At 52.1% G+C, this 19870-nt stretch overlaps 1 protein-coding gene across 6 annotated transcripts; it reads left to right on the top strand.

Annotated features, from left to right (window-relative positions):
- Positions 1-476: 476 nt before the first annotated feature.
- PIANP (PILR alpha associated neural protein) lies at positions 477-14327 on the top strand. Of its 6 annotated transcripts, none has more exons than XM_054056471.1 (7): positions 477-726; positions 1403-1533; positions 8306-8374; positions 8524-9089; positions 9245-9326; positions 9580-9807; positions 9938-14327. In XM_054056471.1, the coding sequence occupies exons 3-7, from the start codon at positions 8358-8360 to the stop codon at positions 9957-9959; spliced, it is 915 nt and encodes a 304-aa protein (XP_053912446.1). In that variant the 5' UTR covers positions 477-726; positions 1403-1533; positions 8306-8357; the 3' UTR covers positions 9960-14327. The 6 variants fall into 6 exon arrangements, with proteins under 6 accessions (XP_053912446.1, XP_053912448.1, XP_053912447.1 ...); XM_054056473.1 differs by having other exon boundaries at positions 477-771; XM_054056472.1 differs by lacking the exon at positions 477-726 and adding an exon at positions 990-1116.
- Positions 14328-19870: the final 5543 nt, after the last annotated feature.

Genomic DNA, 19870 nt, shown 5'->3' with positions numbered 1-19870 from the left:
ATTCTCCCAAACATGCTTAGAAAAACACAGGCAAGACTCAAATGTCCTGACGAGGGAAAGCTCGGATCAGCATAGTTCGTTAGTGTGAATGCTGATGGAAGGCCTGACGAAGAACAATGGACCCAACCTCCTCAGGTGTCTGGCCAAAGTTGGCACGACCTGTTCCGGGCATCCTGCTGTGCAGGAGTTTGGTACTGTGTGTCCATTTGTCATCCATATTCATTCCTAGCACGGCAGCAGGTTGCTTTACAGCTTGGTGGTGTCTCTACTATTTCTTTCTGGGTTTTTTTCCTTCCCAGGGTCAGCCACAGTCTTTCCTCATCGCTTTATGATGAAAAGTTTGATTGTTTCTGAGGATCTGAGGAAATTGCTTTCTTGTTTCCTCATATTTCAGACCCTGGAGTGGAAACTGTCTTTCTGTCATTGACTTTCTTCTCTTGTGCGCCGCTCCCTTCTGATTTGGGCTGCGCTTTCTGTTTGGTACTTGATGGTGGATGGAGATTATCCCTGTAAAACACCCAGCCCCTCAAAAGGCACATTGGCTTCTTTCTTTCATTCTGCTGTCACATCCCTACCATTTCCAGACGCATCCCATCGATCTCCAGCAGAAACGCGCTTTGGAAACACGTTCAGACGACCAGGCTGATTCCTCCACGGAGGGACACCACCTCGGACAGCCCCCTGCTCCCTGCTCCCACAGCACCCGGGCATCCCACGCGGCGCCTTGTAAGCCTCGACTGAGCCCCACCGGGAGCTCCCGCCTGCCTCCCGGTACCGCGGTGGGCCAGGGGACGCTGGATGCGGGGATGCTGGATGAGGAGATGCTGGATGGGGGGATGCTGGATGCGGGGATGCTGGATGCGGGGATGATAGATGCGGGGATGCTGGATACGGGGGTGCGGGGATGCGCGGTGGCATTTCCCCTCGGGGACCGGTGCGGGGAGCCCGTGGGAGGGGGGCTTCGGGGGACGGACCCGTCTGGGGGTGGCATTCGCCGGAGGGAGCTGGAGCGACGGGTCCCTTGGAGACACCTCTCTCCATGGCAACCCGATCGCTTCCTGTGAAGATCCCGAAATAACCGCGGAGCTGGGGGAGCGGAGCGGGCGGCGGGGGCAGGTCCGGCGAGGCTGTGGGGCTGCGGGCGGCGGGGAGGGCTCCGCACCCAGCCGGGACCGGGTCCCGGGGGTCCCGGGCCGGGGGGACACGCGGGGCTCCCTCCCGGCTCCCTCCCGGCGCTCCCCGCGGGCTGCGGCGGGGGACACGGTGCCGGTGCCAGCAGCCATGGGGTTAACGGGAGACAGCGAGCGAGAGAGACGGAGACAGAGAGAGAGAAAGAGGGGCTGGACCAGTCCTCGGCAGCTGTTTATTTCAAGGCATCTCTCGCTCCCTCTCCCTCTGCCAGGGCTCAGCCTCATAAAACCTTCCTCCTCTCCTTCCTTCGTCCTGGCCATGAGAGGCACCGGCGGCAGCAGCTGTGCCCCCACAGCCCCCCGCTCCGCCAGCCTGGCTGCGCCCCACTCGTCTCCCCGCAAGGTAAGTTCATCCTCGCACTCCGGGCTTGGGGGACAGGGTGGGAATGGGGCTGCAGGGGAGAGGGGCAGGAAGGAATGCGTGTTTGCCTCCAAGTCATCTCTCCCTGTCTCCTTCCCTGTGTCCTTTCTCCCCCTTCTTTTCCCCCTCTCCCTCTCTAGGTGCCCTGTCTCTTTCTAGCTGATTGTCTCCTCCCCCCCCATCTTCTTCTCCTCCTCTTTCAGCCTGGGGCAGGGGATGCCCGAGGGGCTGGGAGGGAGAGGGCACAGCCAAGGAATCGCTGCCTCTTGCCCTCCAGGTCTAGGCTCCATCACAGACCTGTTGTGCTGGAGCACTGGAGCCTGCGCTGAGGAAAGCAACTTCAGCCAAATTGGCGCAGCTGGAGGAAGGAAATAGAGGGGTCAGTCCCTCTTCCTGCTTGGCCAAGGGTGCACCGTGCAAGAGAGAGCAATTCGGGGATGGAGACTCAGCACCTGAAGCCCTCGGATGCCCGGGAACAGTAGGAAACTGTGAGGCAGAAGATTGGCAGACTCATGACATGTATTGCAGGCAGGCACTAGATGGCAGGGGACCGGCATCCTAGAGTGCTCCTTGGAATGGGGCCGCACTCACAGTTCGCAAATGCAGGGAGACTTGAGATCAGAGGACCGCTGAGGAGCTTCACACACCCATTCCCTAGCTATTGAAAGGTCCTAATGCACTATCTCCTTTCCAGCCCTGGCTTCTCCCCCAGCCTACGATTTCCATACCCCAGCCATAAGTGCTTGCCCTGCTACCCTGGCACAGGAATTCCCCTGGCAGTCACTGAGCGCTGCAGGACCTGCACTAACACAGGGCAAGCCATGTTAGTCCCTCCAGCAGTGCCTGCCAGATCCTTCTGAGTGTTCCCACCAACCCTCTCAGCCCCAGACACCAGGTAGACCAGCCTGATGTGGGCCACTGCATTCAGGCTGTCAGGCCCCAGATTCAGCCTGCTCTGCAAGCTGTCGCCCCTAGCCCTGCACACAGCAGGAGCTCCTTCCCCAGATGAGCTTGGCATCTCCCAAGGTACCAGCATTTGGATTCATGCTCCCAGCTGCCGAAACTCCTCTGAGTGCAGCAGAATTACCTCCCTAGGGCAGCTGCTCTAGGATTCCTTCCTTCCTTTCCCCATCCCCACCCAGCTGAATAAAACCCTTTTTCACCAGCAGCCAGGTTCATGCGTCCTGCTGCCAAATGAGCAGTGACTGCATCTCTGCCTCTTGGACCATGAACTCTGGGATGTTCACGGCCACTGAGAAAAATATAGGTGTGAGGCACCCGAGACACCAGATAGTGTGTGTATAGGTCTCACTGACAATGCCTGAACTCGCTCTGCTCGATACTTGGAGATAGGTTCCATGGTCCCAGATCACAGTCTTGTATTGATAGCTGTCACCGTAGTCTTTAATGCTGGCTGTGAGTTAGAAAATGACAGCCAACCTAGTGTTCTTTCTCTGCGAAGAGGGCTGGGTCCTCCTCAGGTTTGTTTTAATTTTTTTTGCCACTATTTTGAGTGAGATCGTTGCTGTGGGGGAGCTGGGCAAAGAAAGGATTTGCATGAAGCTCTCTGTGCTGCGGGGTTGCTAATGGCGAGCGCTATTTCAGCTGGCAGTAAGTTTCATAATCTTGGCCCAGCTCCGGTGGATGTCCTGTTCTTCAGGGTCGTGAGCCTCTTTCCCCTTCTTCCATCCCTTCCCTCTCTCCCCAAACTGGTTGGCAATTTCATTGTTCCAGTGGAATATATCCGTCATGTGAGGTCATCGCTGCATAAGGAGAGGTGATTGATTGCTTAGGTCACTGGGGCCTGTCCCATGCTGGGCTTTGAATGCTGGTTTGGAGACCTTGAACAGGACTCTGTGCTCAAAGGCGAGGTGATGTGGTGTGCAGAGGGGCACGGTGGTGCATTCCTGGCAGCTTGAGTCGCCGAGCAAACAGTCTGCTGCATTCTGAACTAGCTGGAGAGCTCTGAGAGCAGACGGCTTCATTCCTAGAGGCACAGTATCACAGCAGTCAAGCTCGAGATGTTACAAAAATACAGATAGATCATCATCTGGCAGCTGAGCCAGACAGAATCGGGTGCAGCTCCTTTCCCATCCCCGGATGGAGGGAGACTACCCGCTTCTCACTAACACAGCTTGTGTGTGCTCGGCTTCATCCAATTGCTCTTCAGTCAGAGCTGATCTCGGCTAGGTATTGAGAAAGCTGTGAGATTCTCAGATTTTAAGGCCAGAGGGACCATTTTGATCGTTGAGTCTGACCTACAGCAGAGCACAGGCCAGAGCTTTTCACCAATTTCCTTTCCTGCATCAAGCCCATAACTTCTGATTGAACTGTAGCCTCTCTCTTAGAAATATGGCAATGCTGAGGCTCCAGGCAGTAGGGGAATACACCACCTGCCTAGGTGAATTGTGCTAGTGTGTGACCCTCTTTATTAATAGTATTGTTCCTCATTTGAATTTGTCATACTTCAGCATTTTGTAACAGAAGGTTAGAGATTGCATTTGATGCGAGGGAGCTACAGCACGGCTATTGCTTGCAAACGGCTGGCTCCTCATCTCTTCTATTCCTCTGACAGCTTTTATATTTGGATAGGATTTATCTTTGGGACCATGGTTTATAGGAGTCCTGGACATGGAGAAGGAGTTACTGGCAGCAAATCCTAGGGCTTCCCCAGGGCACAGTAGCAGCTGAACTCTGGAGCTCAGGGTGTCGTATTCAGGGTTTAGTCTGTACTCCCTGGTCAGAGCAGGAGTGCAGCCGGCTTTGCTCCTAGCCATTAGTTAGGATATAAATTCCCAGCCCCCTTGGTGAACTGGGATACGTGCTTTGGGGTATGGCTACCGAGAGCTGCTCTCTCATGTCCCAGCAGCGTGGGTCCGTGCTGTGGGAAACTTATAAAAAGGGAGGAAACACTGCTGGGTCCCTGACACTGAGGAACAGCAGCAGGATTTGTGCTTCCATCCTGCAAATGCAGTGAGAGCAGCTCCCGATAGATTAGCCCCAGGGATGTCTGGTCTGGACCAGTAGTGGGGTCCGTAGGCAGTAGCAAAAAGCAGTGTAATTATTACTCACAGCTTTCAAGCACCAAGATTCACAAACTGAGCTCAATGAAGTGCCCTGGGGAAATAGCTTTGTCATTCACACTTTGTCATCTGTGCATCACAGGACTGGAATACTGTGATGAGGGCTCTGTACCTGAAATGAAAATATATATATACCAGTCCATCTTTGGACCCTGGGAGTTGCCCTCTCCATTTTTACCACAATTCGACCTAGGAGACAGATCTGAAAGCAAAAGTCGTGCCACGTGGCACTGGTGCAGAAACCCAGTCTCTCTGCTCTGGCACACGAAGGCCTCTTGGATGGTGTAAGATGCATGAATACTGTGATTTATACATCCAGGTGGTAAGAACATTAACATCCCCTCCTCCCCTCTGAAGATCTACCAGTTTATTCAGCATCCACACTGGGAGCTGCATACGGACCTGAATGAAAGATATTTATTACACTTGCCCTCCAATGCAGCAGGGGCTGTGCCCAGGACATAATCTCCCCTGCTGGTGGTTAACTGCAGAGTGCCCCAGACGTGCTTTGTCTGCTGCTTTGTCAATAAGCCACAGGGACATCCATGCTCTGCTTTGAACATGAGTGTTCCACGTGCAGTGGAGTCGAGCCCTCACTGGCTGGCATTTCCACCTGAAACCTTCCTTTGCTCTCATGGCATTCATGTTGTGGGATGAATGGGATGAACTATGCTTCCATGCTTCTCTCAGCTCCATAACCCTGCCTGGAGTGGCTAGTGCAGGGCACACTCTCAGTCTCCGGCCCTGATATGCTTAGCCAACCAGAACGTGTTGACTGAGACCAGCTGACATCGCCTCAGTCCTGCACTCACCAGGAGCCACCTCAGAGGCACCAGAAGTCACCCGCTCTTTACCAGGACCTGTGCACAGCAGTGCCTCAGGTCTAAGGCTTACACCCGATGTCCGGTCCGTCACTTCCACAGCATCATGTGTACAAGAGGAAGCCAGTGCTGGGGCTCCCTTTTTCCCCTCAGCTCCAGTTACAGCTATTACCTGCTCCATAGGGCTGAAATTCAGACTACCAGATGTGAAAGCAATTCAGGATTTGGCTCTGCGGGGTTTGTTATTCCTAGGGTTTAGAATGGGATGCTGTTGCTGGAGCTCACAATCTCAGCCGAGAGAGACGTCTCTGTTATAAGACATCCTAACAAGCAAGAAGAGTGCAGTGAGCTGGGTGACCCATTAGACTGTGCACCTACACCCAGGCACATTTCTGCTGGTAGAGCCGTCCATGATAGGAGGACTGCTAGCAGTTACACGTGGATGCCTAACTTATCATAGAATCATAGAATGGTTTGAATTGGATGGGACCTTAAAGATCATCTGGTTCCAACCCCCCCAGCCATGGGCAAGGACACCTCCCACTAGATCATGCTGCTCAAGGACTCATCCAACCTGGCCTTGAACACCTCCAGGGATGGGGCATCCACAGCTTTCCTGGGCAACCTGTGCCAGTGCCTCACCACCCTCATCATGAAGAATTTCTTCTTTATGTCTAGTCTAAATATTACCCCCTCCAATTTATAGCCATTCCGCCTAGTCCTATCACTACAAGCCTTTGTAAACAGTCCCTCCTCAGCTTTCTTGTAGGCTCCTTTCAGCTACTGGAAGGTTGCTATAAGGTCTTCTCGGAGCCTTCTCTTCTCCAGGCTGAACAACTCGAACTCTCTCAGCCTTTCCTTGTATGGGAAGGCTGGAGCACTTACAACATTCCTCTGTGGGACTGGTGCTGAGGTCTACCTGCACCTGCCCCACTCCTGGGGTGGCACTGTCCAGATCCACACCTTCTGCTGCGTGGCGTAAAACAGCCCCCCCATCCCTGAAGACCAGAGCTGTAACTGAGAATGCTGTTTGACAAACTGAGCAGGCTTTTCACCCCAGGGAACTACTATGCCATGGCGAGTCCTGGACATGGCCCCAGGCACTCCAGACCACCTTGAAACCACCTGGATGGTTTGTGTGCCCTCACCCAAGGACTCACACAGGGAGGTCCCCAATTGTTGGGATTCCCTGCCTTTCCAAAGTCCAAAATAAATTCTGTCACGGATTTGTGTTGCCAGACATGATCCTCCACGGCATCGTGATCATAATCCAGATGGCCAAGATCTCGCCAGCCTCTGGCTTTGGAAGAAATTTGCTCTGTTCTGCTGCTTCTCTGCAGAACTGCATTTTAATACTGAGTCCCCTGCAAGGCTTAGAGTTTCAGGAGCAAAGTACAAAGAAATGCTGAGAATAGCTGCTCTTTTCTCCTCATCTTCATCTCAGGATCCCTCCGGAGACTGATCTTGCCCTGGAGGGAAGGGCAGGGCACATTAGCCGACAATTCCTTTTTTTTCTGTGAACTTTGTTTAAATATTTAACAGAAGGAAACTAAAAATATCCCCAGTTAATGCAGCAGGAGCTAGAGACCTACTCACTCTTGGTGCCCTTCTTCCCAGCCCCTCTCCTCCAGGGTACATCAAGGGAGTGAGTCCCTTACCACAGCCGGCACCTGGCTCTTCCTCAGCAAGCAGAAGCCTCCCATTCATGAGGGGCTGCGGTTTTAGTTCAGGGCGTGGGCTGGGCAGGAGAGGATGACAGTAATCCCTTGGGAGTCAGGAGGTGCATCACATCTGGTTCAGGGCTAGAGGTGCGGGGCTGGCCTCTGCACTGACTGCCTCAGCCAAGCGTCCTCATTTCTCCATCCTGGCAGCATGACCGTGGGTTGTCGGCATTCATGCTTTTCCCCTTCATGATGAAAGAGCGAGCTGAATATCTTGAATGATTTTGTGTGTGTGTGTGTGTGTGTGTGTGTTTGCCTGCATGCGTGTGTGCAGTCTTTGTTGCGGAAACGGTCCTGGGTCAGGCACATCACAGCTCCTCAGGGAAGGGCCAGCGCTGCACTGTGCCCAGCCAAGGGAAGGGGCAGACTGCATGAAGGGCAGCCTTGCTGTCACCTGACTGATGCCAGAGGGTGGTGTGTGGCCACTGCAGAAATCCATCGGGATGGCGGGGGGGGGGAGCAACCCTTACTCCCTGTTACCACTGCTAACTAGTGCTGCTTGGCCATGGGAGGCAGGAAAGAAAGGAGAGGAACAAGGGAGAAAGGGAGGGATGGGACGGCAAAGAGGACACTTGGACAAGGAGTGTGGGAAAGTAATTCCATGTTAGCTAAGAGGAAAGTAAATACTAAATATTTGATAGGCATATTTTTTTCCTCTTAAATTCTTTAGTAAGGCTGGACTTTTCTCGTTGATTCACTCTCTCTTTCTCAATCTTCTCGGTTTATCATTCTCATGCTTCCCTTCTTGCTCCCTCACTCTAGCACACAATGAAGAGGCTCTTTTTTAATAAATGGATTACACGCTCTGCACTATAAATAAACACAGGAATTAAGATTCCAACTTGTTCCAGTGATAAGCAAACAAAGATGCCGAATCCCCCTCTCGGCCCTCAGACAGGAGAGTCCCTGGGGAAGCTGTGCATGTTCCTCTGCACGTGTACTCCAGAGACTGCTCCTTGCTTTCACATGCATATGCTAACGTGCATGTTTCTGGGAGGCACTGGCGTTGGGGGATGATGCACCTCTCTGCAGGAGAGCATGTGGGCATGAGGGAGCATGAGCTGGGTGCACGCATGGGTGCTCACTCTTGGGTGAGGGCACAATAACACCCCTCCCTTTTGGTTCCCAGTGAAGAAGATGACACAAGCTCCTTGCTGAACAAAGACGCTGTTGCATCTGAGATGGAGCCCAGTGCCTGGTAGGTTCACAGCTTCCCACGTTTGCTGGCAATGCAGGAAGACGGTCGAAGCATAGGCAGTGGGCTGCTCCCGGCTTCTCCGGGCTTGGTCTTTCAACAGGAGGGGCATTTCAGCTAAGGGTCTCTTCTTCCTCCTCCCCACCCCACAGCAGGATGCCTCCGCTCCTCTCCTGCATCCACTCCCTACAGCTTTGGCATCTTATCCTCCTGGTCTCGGCTGTCCCTCCTCCTAGCGTCTGGTCTCTTCGCTCTCGGGGCCCGGCGGCCACTCGACCTCTTTGTGCCCGTCGAAGCCCCTCGGCATCACGGCCCATTTGCATCTGGGACAGGACCTCACTGCCAGAGAGGGATTCTCGCTTTGCCTCACCGCGCCAGCGGGCCCTGGCACCCCGGGGGACAGACCTGCGGCACGTCGTGCGGCTCAGGCGCCAGGCGGCAGGAGCCCGTCCCGCCACCCCGTCTGGATTTGAGGACGGCATGCCCTCCTCCCAGTATCCCTGGGCAATCGTCTGGGGTCCCACGGTGTCAGATGAGGATGGAGGGGACACCAACTCGGCCAACCCTGGCTTTCCACCACTGGGATACACCTTTGTCTCACCACATGGGATGGCAACAGCTCAGCCCAACTCCCACTCGCTCCTGCACAATGCGGGGCTCAACCTGCGTGAGACACCAGCCACCCTGCGGCCCTTCTTGTTTGGCCCCCGGGGGGAAGGTAAATCTGGCCTTTGCTTCTTTTGCCCCCCATCCCTGCAGGAGCAGGTCCTGCAAAATGCAGGATCCCAGCATGAGCCTCCCCTTGTACTGCTGCTCTTCAGGGACTGAGGCGGGGGTGGCCGTCACACCCACCTCTCCCCTTCTGTCTCACAGGTGTGGATCCCCAGCTGTACGTCACCATCACCATCTCCATCATCATTGTCCTGGTTGCCACTGGGATCATATTCAAGTTCTGGTGAGTGGGGTTTGGGCCGATGGAGGCTGTCACCATGGCAGTGTCTGCAGGTGGGTGGGCAGGACAAGTAGATTTGGAACTCATTTGTCCCAGGGGTGCGGATGTGATCCTGGAAGCCCTCGGGACGTTTGGCGTGCGGCTACTCTGGGCTCTAACACTGAGAACAGCAGGTTCCCATGAATCTCTCTGTCATAAAGGGCCAGGGCTTGCCTGAAAAGGCATTCTTCATCTCACCCCTCATCTCTCTCCAAAGCTGGGACCGTAATCAGAAACGACGGCGCCACTCGGGGCAGCAAAGCAGTGGGAGGCAACAGGAGAGCCAGCAGCCCCTCACAGACCTCTCCCCCACCGCCGTCAGCATCCTGGGGCCCTACAGTGACTCCCTGACCCCCACACCTGAGGCAGAGGAGTCCAGGCAGGGCCAGGAGTGTGTGGAGAAACTGGGGGGTCATGGGAAGACCATGGCCTTCCAGCTCAACCGGTGAGTGGCTGGTGAGCTGGGGTGGGAGGGGGCGGCAGGGACAGGGCAAAGGCACTGGTCTTTTAGCAGGGGTGGTGGGGCAGCGTAAGCACCCATCACTAATTAATTTCTCATTGCCTTTCTCCCCCAGAATCCCACTGGTGAATCTGTGATGATCGTGGGAGAGGCAGAGCCGGCTTTCCCCAGCCTCCTGTCACAGCCAGCGAGTGCAGATTCCCGCCGCCTCTGCTACCCCAGGACAAAAATGACCTCCTTGTGCCACGGCCCGCCACCACCATTGTTAAATAATTCCACCAGGAGATGCCTGGGCAAACAGACAAGCTGGGCCTCCTTAGCATCCTGCTGGGGGAACGTTGGGGACCTCTCCACCCACACAGGACAGGGTGATGAGAGAGCAGGATGGTGGGAAGGAATACAGCTGGTGACACACACACACTCACACGCACACATACACACACACACACACACTTGGACTCCGTGACTCCCTCACCAGTGCATGCCAGACATCGGGGGTAGGTGAGGTGGAAAGGCGTACCCCTGTCCCCATAAGCCCTAACCCCTCTGTGTGTCCCTTCCCCTGTCGTGTTCTTTGAAGTGAATGTCTGGAGTTCAGTGGCTGCAGGATTGTCAGTTTGGGGCTTGGTCTCATCTGGGCCAGGGCTCAGGTAGTGGCAGGTTCTTCTTTTCCCAAGGCTTTAGTCCTCCCAAGGGTCCTAAGGGTGGGTGAAGCTTGGGCGGTAGAAGCTTACACAGCACGAACTGGCCCCACCTCAGCAACCCATTTCTTTGAAGGAAACATTACCTCCTTCCCCAGATGGAAGACACATCTTTCCATTTTCTTTCTGCCTAACACTCCTCTGTTTTTTCTCTTCAGCTTGTATCCTTGTTCATCCCCCACTCCCAATTTTTTCTCTCAGCTCCTCCTCCCACCCCTTCTCTCGCCAGTTAAAGCTGGAAAAAGTTCCTTTAGCTTTTCAAATATTTTGATCTCTTGGAAACCTCTTTGCTGTCCCCCTCCATCATCTTTCAGCAAGGTTTTTCTGAAGAACATCACTCTATGGTGAAGTTCTTCAGAAAACCTGAGGTGAAGCCCTCTGCCTGTTAATTATTTAGCTAGTGTCCTGTACATTGGGATAGTGCCAGAGCGGCTAAAGCATGGCATGCAGATATATCTGAGCATGGACATCTTGAGTTTTTCCAGGCTGAGGTAGGGAATTCCTTTCAGACACTCACGATGCAGGCAACAAGCAGCAGATGTGACTCTCTGTACCCGGGATGACAAAGAACCATTTAGACCTGACCTTGGAAAGATTTGGAGGGTTGCCATGTGGTGCTGGTAGGCCTCTCCTGGAGTGCAAGTTGACCAGAGACCCATGAGGTGTTGCTTACCAAGGCCATGAGAGAGGGAATATCTGGGGTGCCAGATTTTATCAGTGGCTTGGAGGCTGGCTGGGGACCCCAACCAGTCAGCTGAAACCAGTGGCACAGGTATCAGTGCAAATCAGTTGTCTGAGCATTTGCTTTAGGGTTGTGGTGGTCTGTAGGGCGGGCAGCCACACCATCAACTACTCGATTGAGAAAGATCAGTGCATCTCAACCTCTTCCTATGTGTGGACCCACAGTGTCACTCTGAGGAAGTGTGAAATGGCAAATTTCAGTCTAATTTCAGTAGTTCCTGTCCCTTGGCTTTTGCGGACACCTTCAAAATAATGCACAGACCCTCACATTGACAGCCACCATGCTGAAATTTAGGCAAGGTTGCCCCTATACTGTACAAACACCTTCAGCTGCTGTACGGATGTGTCCAGAAACAGAAAAATCACCCATAATTTGAAGGCCCTAATGCACCAGACAAGGTCTCTGACAAAAGTCATTTGGGAGGGGAAAAAAGTGGCCCTTTCATTCTTTTTCTCTGCAGTAGAAGCCTATTCTTTATAGGACAAAGCACAGGGAGTTTCATAAGATGCCCGGTTCTGCCCATATACCCAGCGGAACTATTAGGTGATCTCAGGTCCCATCTGACTCACCGTGAAGGGCATTTAAATAAGAAGGTGAATTACAATAAGCTTCACAAAAAAACAGTAGAGATTTGGAGAAAATGACAGGTCAAATAAAATTACAGACTTATTAAAAGCCCAGAATGGCTGAAAGATGTAGGTGGAAAAGGACTCTGGAGGTCTCTAATCTAAGCACAGTTGAGTCTCTGTGTATAGCAGGGGTTATTATTGCTTTACTGTTGATCAATATATTACCCAGCCTTTTCCTTATTCAGGCCCTATTCAAGGCTTTAGCAGACAATCAAGCTGTGGATGGACAGGATAGCGATGGGGGCAGGTGGGTGCTCCTGCCTACTGCCCTGCTCACCACTGCCCCTGCAAGCTGAGGGCATCTCTGGGCTGTTCCACCTCTCGCTGGCACATCTGGTGCTGAGGAAGGACATCTGCACACAACCTGCAAAAGGCGGCACAGCTTATTGCTGGCAGTTTACGATAGAATGCCTCCAACTGGTTTAAGTAGTCTTCCAGACCAGATTAATTAGATTGCAATTTGATCAATAGCGCTTCTTGAAACAAAGCCAGAGTTTAGACTCTACCACTTCAAGGGCTGTTCTTGGACTTTCTCTTTCCATATGCTGCGTGGAGAGAAGGTCTATAAGAAAGTGGCAGGGCACTGCAAGGAGGCATAGTGGAAACATTTTGCAGCACTTGATGCGAGGAAGCCCTGGGCTCTGCTAGCCAGGCTTTTGTAAACTCTGTAACAAATCAGAATTCACTGTTTTGGCGCTTTTCTTTTCCTTCCTATAGCATGTCTGTTTCTGTTAAAAGTACCTCCAGGGCATGAAACCTTTCACAGATGCTGTGGTAAGGGAGGAGATGGAGAATGCAGTAAAGAAAAATCCTGTGATGACAGAAGTTTGGATAAGCTGAACATCTTTTCCAAGACCAATTTTTCTAGTCAAATATGTTTTTATCACAGTCACTGACTCTCTCACACAAACTGGTTAATATGGGAAACAACTTCATTGTCCTGCCACAACTTTCATTGCTATATTTCTTCCCCAAACAAAACATTCAAAACACACATGCAGCCATACAAGCTTCATCCAGTCATTAAATAATCTCACTGGGTTTGGCTGGAGCCTTATAAACCATCTTCCCCTATGCAGACTGGAGCCAGAGCATGTGTGCTGTTTCTTCCCTGACCCAAGCTGATATTCTGCCAGATGTGCACAGGGACAGCTTGACAGCACCAAGTACCAAGCCAGAGCAGAGGCCAGTCCCTTCTCAGTCACAGCTCTTCAGGTTTCCCAGTCTTCTAGGTATCTGGAGGAGAAAGATTTGGACTAAGGTTTTCCAGTGGAAATTTTACAGAGAGAAAAGGTGTGTGGGAAAACTGACTGAAATGGTTTGTAGCCTTGGGCTGAATGTGCTCAACATCTCGTGCAGTTAAAAGGAAATATCCAGGTAGGTTGCATGGGTTGAAGGAACCGAGCCTCTTCTGAGCTCCTGGGGGGCTTTGCTAATGCAGGGATGGTCTCTCTGTGAGTGCAGCAGGAAAGAAGGAAGAGCTGGGGGATGATCTCTCCCTTCTGCCCTGTATTGTTTTGGAGCAGAAACTGGATCTCCCTCTATTTACCCAGCAGAATAGCATGACCACAAGGCCAAATCCTATTTGGGCTTTCCCATCTGGTTGGTTGTGGCTGGTAGGCAGGGTAGCAGATCTCTAGCATGTGCTTCCTCACCGCTCCATATTCCTCCAGTCCATATTCCAGGGACTCGCATCCAGCCAAACATCCCATGACTTCAGAGAGGGCTATCTACCTCTTTCTCAATGGCGCCGAAGTGCCCTTGCAAATCTGGTCCCTTCATTCCCGAGTCCCTTTCCCAATAAGGAAAAATGCTTGGAAAGGAGCAGTTTGTTCATTCCCTGCAAGTTCTCAAACATGATCACCTTCAGACTGTTCTGAATTAAACTGTGGTTTCAGTTTTTTTTCACTTTGACAAACCACATCTATGGCACAGCCTTAGAGCCAAGTCCTGCAACATAAAAGCCCTGGGCCAAACTCCAGCTCCTGATTGCATCCCTGCTGATGTCTCACTGTAGTCCTGGCCCTGCCTTGGCAAGACCACAGAGGGTGGCACCCTTCCTTCACCAACTGCCGGCTCTCTACTCCTTTTTTCCTGTTGTTTTCCCTCTCCCGCTGTTCTCCCGCTTCCCACTCCTGTCCTGTACCACAGTCTCCCTCCTAGTTATCTCTCCCCTCCTGCTGTTTCGCTCTCCCCACTCCTCTCTGTTCTCCCTTTGCCATTTGGTCTCGTTCCGCTGCAGCTCCCATCCTTTCCTCTGTCCTCCCTCCTGCTCCTCGGCTCAGTCTCGCTCTTCCCCCTTCCCTGCCCTTGTGTGCTGTGATATATATTTTTGTAGGATTTCTCTTCTCCTTGTGGTGAAATATTCAATTCTTGTGGGATGTTAGTTTCAACATTTTTAAATAAACCTTTGCAAAATACTGAAAGCAGAGCTCTTGCTGCTGGGAAAGAAGCTGCAATGTTGATCTCAGCATGGCATGAGAGAGACTTCACCCTGGGCAGAACCCACTGGGATGGGGGCTCAGACAACTGGCATCCTGTGTCCTTGGGTAGAGGGGGTGATTTGGCCTCGCATCCGTCTCACCTTGATCTTCTCACTGGATGAGTGGTCCTCTGACCTTCCTTATGCATTTCCACAGGAGGTGCCTTCTGATGGAGGAGGCTACTGGGGCCTCACGCACCCACCTCTCTGCTGGGAGTGGCTGTTTTGAGTCCAGAACTGCTGCATCCCAGCCATCCCTTGGGTCTGCCTGTCACACATCAGTTTGTGCTAGGAGCCAGGGTGGCCAGGAGAGGTGAGAGAAGCTGCAGGGAAAGGAAGGAGACAGAGCGATGCAGGCATAGAAGCCTTTCTCACTCTGTTCCCCGCAGCTGCCTCCGCAATTTCTATTTACAGCCCCGCTGCCTCCCCTCCTGGCCACAGTGCCGCTGCCGTTGCTGGTTTCCAGGGCTGCTCTGTAATTAAGCATCCTTGTCTCCTGCAAATCCCCCACTTTGCAAGCTTCGGCAGCGATCGATCGGTGCTGGGGTGGGCGTGGAGGGGGTGCTGGACATCAGCATCAGACACGGTGGCCACTCCGAAGTGGGTAAGACTTCTGGGTATGGAGGATGGTCCTCAGCCCCTGCTCTCTCTGCCAGTGCTACGCAAGTTCTTCAGGCACCGAAGGAGTGCCAGAGCTGCTGCTTTACTGTTGGAGGAAGGAGCAGCTTCCCCAGAGCAGACCTGACCTCAGACTCTGTCCTGGGGTCTTTGCCCACTGGATGGACCCAGGACATGGCACCCTGTGCCCTGGACAGGATCCCTGTGGGCTAGAGGTGGCCCATCATAGAGCAGACACATGCCTGTGGTGGCTGTTCCAGGGCATGTATGCATGAAAGGCTGAACAGCACGTCTTCTGCCCCTGTGCCAAGTGTGGGAGGAGGGAGTCCCTCGCTCCTGTTGCTTTAGGTGGGCGATCACTTGCCGACGGTGCTGATCCTCTCCAGTCAACCGTGTGCTGTGGCTCTGGGGCTGGGCAGGCTGAAGAGCTTGACTGAAGAGGTGGTAGATTCTCACTGTGCTGAAATTACAGACCCACGTACTCATCGGAGCAGTGAAATATCTAGCACAAACCTCGTCTCCTTCCAGCCAGAGCTTCATCCCTTCCTGCTGACTCCTCTGTCATCAGATGTTTTTCCTCTCAGTGCAGACTGAGGCTGCAGGTGCTCAGTCAAATGTTCCCTTTATTCACCAGATTCACGCTCTACCTCACAAGAGAAGCTCCATGAGCTGTCCCTTTTTCTTCTGGCTTTTTAATAACAGACTCCCCAGCCTAGTCCCTTTTCCATCATGGCTCCCCATCATATCACTCCTGACCACTTCTCCACGTTGACTTCCCACTCTTTCAGTCTGGTCTCATCCCTGCCTCCTTCCCTGGCATCTCCTCAGTATCCTGCTCTCTGACAGGGATCTAGAATGAGGAGCTGTGTGCTGCGTGACAATGGCAGAGATGTAAGGAATGGATGCAATCATTTAAATCAAAGAAGAACAACTAAAAGCTGTACAACCACATCAAGACACATGAAAAGCTCCCCAATAAGTGGTCAAAACCAAGCATGAAGTATTGCTGACCACTGTGATTTCCTGGGAAACATAGTACTTCAGAAAAGCATTATGAAAACATCCCCCAAAGCTGCGATTCCCTCCAGCTGAGTGCCTTCTAGAACCTGCAATAAATTATCCCATTATAGAAAAAAAAAAAATAAAAATCAGGCAACTGTCAGCTGGAAGTGCCTGTCAATGCAGGGATTTGGCAGCGAGCTAAAGCGCTTGCTTGCCTCCTCTGCTCAAGGAACTTCTCCTAAGCTGGTGCTGGAAGTTAGGCCTCCGTGTTCTCCAGCTCTGCCCTCCTGCCCAGGCCTGTCCTGTTGGTTGTCACCACTTTGTGTGCCGTCACAGAACACCCTCTGAGAGAGTCAGCCTGATGCCATGGGCACCAAGGGCTCCTGTGGAGCTGCAGGCACCACTGTGCTCCTTGGAGCCATGGTGTGGAATGGGCACGGCAGCATGGATGAGCTGTGCCAACTCAAGCGTAAACCTTGGTGCAGAGGGGACGGACAGCTTACGTTAGAGATGTCACTGCACTCCACTAAAGGGATGTGGCTGTGTAGATACCCGTTTAAATAGGAGCAACACACAACTTGAAACTGCCACGATGAATCGCCCTGAAAGAAGCAACTACCCTTTGCAGCACCGGGTAAAGGAATCGAGCAGTTCCCTTGGTTCATTCCTGCTTTGATTCTCAGAGGCAGTATTGAGTCTTTATCTAGGGCTGCTGTGTCTCTGGTTTAGGTTTGTGTGGCAAGGCTTTGGTAGTGGGGAGGCTACAGGGGTGGCTTCTGTGAGAAACTGCTAGAAGCTTCCCCTGTGTCTGACAGAGCCAATGCCAGCTGGCTCCAACATGGACCTGCTGCTGGTCAAGGCTGAGTGAATCAGTAATGGTGGTAGCATCTCTGGGAATATATATTTAAGAAGAGGGAAAATACTCCTGGGCAACAGCAATTGCGGCTGGAGAGTGGAGTGAGAATTCATGAGACAAACTCTGCACCGACCGAGATCAGTGAAGAAGGTGAGGGAGGAGGTACTCCAGGCACCAGAGCAGAGATTCCCCTCCAGCCTGTGGTGAAAATCATGGTAAGGCAGGCTGTCTGCCTGCAGCCCATGGAGGTTAACGGTGGAGCAGATATCTACCTGCGGCCCATGGAGGACCCCGTGCTGGATCAGGCAGGTGCATCTGATGGAGACCCCATGGTAAGCCTATGCCAGAACAGGCTCCTAGTGGGACCTGTGGACTCATGGGGAGAAGACCCTACACTGGAGCAGCCTTTCTAGCAGGACTTGTGATCCCATGGGGGACCTAGGCAGAAGCAGTTTGTTCCTGAAGGACTGCACCCCATGGAAGGGACCCCTGATAGAGCAGTTCATGAAGGACTGTCTCCAATCCGGGGACCCCGTGCTGGAGCAGGAGAAGAATGTGAGAAGTCCTCGCCCTGAGGAGAAGGATTGGCTGAGAAAATGTGATGAACTGACTGAAACCTCCATTCCCTTGTGCCGCAGTCTGGGGGAAGGAAGTAGAGAACTCAGGAGTGAACTTAAGCCCAGGAAGAAGGGAAGGGGGAGAGAAAGGTGTTTTTAATATTTAGTTTTATTTCTCATCATCATCCTCTGATCTTATTGGTAATAAATTAAATTAAATTTTCCCTGAATCAAGTCTGTCTTGCCCATCATGGTAATTGCTGAATGATCTCCCTGTCCTTATCTTGACCCATGAGCCCTTTACTGTATTTTCCCTCCCCTGTCCAGCTTGGGGGAGTTATAAAGCAGCTTTGGTGGGCGCGTGGATCCCAGAGAGGGTCAACCCATCATAGTCCCTCAGTACACATTACAGTCAGTGAATAACAGACCATTCAGTGACACATTCCATATTGATCCGAATCCTGGCTTTCTCTAGAAGTGACCAGAATACAAGCAAAACCAGCATCAACTTCAGATCAGTCCCCACAAGGGATCTGGCAGAGAAACAAATGCCAGTCTCTGCTCCAGGGACTTGTTCTGCATCTCTGTGGCTCCTAGTTAGATCTCCAGTGGCAGGAGAGCTTTAGGGCAGCCAGCCTAGTTTGAAGCCTTAGACTTCCTCAACAGCTGGGCACACCATGAGGGTTCAGCAAACAAACAAACAAACAAGCCTGGGGTGACTCATTTTGTGAATGTCAGAGGAACATAGCGTGATGCCTACAGTATGCACTGGTCAAATCTGCACTACAGCCTGGCCTGGCTGAAGAGATGGTTGGTTTCCCAGTTAGTTTGCCTAAGGAAGGGTGGTTGAACAGGCATACGTGATTCTCTCGGGAAACATCAAGACGAGAAATCGAATGCTTCCTAAATCAAGGGGCAGTCAGTGGTGAGTGTCCTTTGTTTGTGCCAGGAGAATCAGTCTAGCTAGGCTAGTGCGCTGTGAACACACACAGGTTTGGTTGAATGTGTTCATTAGCTAAAACATGAGTGCAGCGCTTAAACACACCTACAGTGGAGGCTGGTGCATCCTCATTACATTGATTCAGACCCATTTGGTGATACCAGGATGAGTTAGTTAAGCCTGAAATGGTTTCTATCTGATGCCTTTTTCTGCTTTGCCAATTCCCTTCTTCTGTGACATATTGTGTGTGAGTGAACTTCACGCAAATGAGGTCTGAGGCTTGGCTTGGTGTTACACTGCGTTGGCTGGATCCACAGCAAAAGTTGTAAGAGGTGGAAGAGATTTACCTTATTCCAAGCATCAGCACCTCTATGGCAAAACTGAAGACCAAAAAAATTCTGGCTAAATGGGGGCTTCTTGTAGCTACTCATGTTGTCCATCTTACCTGTAGCTAATGACACAGTGCAGTAATTCTAAGTGCAGTAAATGAAGACGAGAGAGATTTTCCCCTGGCACCTGCAAGTTAGAGGAGAGCTGGGACAAAATGGTGTGACTAAGCATAACACTGCCTCTTCTAGGGCGTTGGTGACAGTTCTTTTCTGATGCTCAGGCAACCCTGTGGAGAGAAACAAACTGCCTAACTAAAATATAAGGAGCTGATGCTGTTGAGCACAGGCCTTAAAGAGAGTTATGAGGTAGCACAAACACGAGGGAGGATGGGAAAAGGCACAATGAGGAAAGAAAGGACAGAACCAGAAATTGTGGCTAGGACTAAAAAAGTTGGGGCAAGAAGGTGAACTAGGGTCAGAAGAAGGGATCTGAATGGAAATTTAGAGCTAGGGAGGTTTAAAAGAGCTGGGTAAACAAAGACAAGATGGGAGAGGTAGGGGTCTGGGAGGTCAGGTGTATCACGGTGCTGCTGATGCTGAAGCCTTTGTTTAGCCTGATCCCTGTGTCCCAGCCCCACTGATCCTTCCAGCTGTCTCAGGAGCAGCAACCAGAGCCCCCCACCGCCTGCCTCCTGGGGAAAAAAGGGAAAGCAGCCATGATTGTACATGCCCCTGGCTTAGCCCTCAGAGCTAAGCCTCATTGCTGTAGCATGGACCCAGTCCACGTGTCAGAGATGCAGGATTGCCGTAAAATGTAGGTCAGGGGGTGAAAGTCCCTCTTGCAGGTTTAAAGGTCTCAGCCCTCTGAAGGTTGATGCATTCCCACTTAAGAGATGTTGTTCCCTTTTCTTGCCAGCTTCCTTTTCTTATGGTAATCCTTCAGTCATCATTTTCCAGGAGCTGAGATGGAGGCCACATCCTCTGACCTACAAGGGCACAAAGAACTGAGCCATAGAGATTGTACTCTGAACAGACACAGCACTGAGACCACCAGTAATTAGACTGTTGGTGTCTGCCTGAGGGGTCCCAGAACCACTATTTTGGCCTTTGGCCATTCCCACTAATGGGCAAGAACTCATGGAGTGGTACATGATGAGAGAGGAGTCCCTCAGTCTCGAAGATGAATGCACTA

Source organism: Cuculus canorus, chromosome 1 (assembly GCF_017976375.1).
Source record: "Cuculus canorus isolate bCucCan1 chromosome 1, bCucCan1.pri, whole genome shotgun sequence".
Classification (NCBI taxonomy): domain Eukaryota; kingdom Metazoa; phylum Chordata; class Aves; order Cuculiformes; family Cuculidae; genus Cuculus; species Cuculus canorus.
The sequence above is the reverse complement of the archived record's forward strand: the minus strand, read 5'-3'. Positions and strand labels throughout refer to the sequence as shown.

Bases quoted from the DNA above. Each gene is read 5' to 3' on its own strand.
- PIANP (XM_054056471.1), top strand. The intron at 9,090-9,244 runs GTAAATCTGGCC...TCTGTCTCACAG, and splicing joins GTTTGGCCCCCGGGGGGAAG to GTGTGGATCCCCAGCTGTAC. The intron at 9,808-9,937 runs GTGAGTGGCTGG...TTTCTCCCCCAG, and splicing joins ATGGCCTTCCAGCTCAACCG to AATCCCACTGGTGAATCTGT.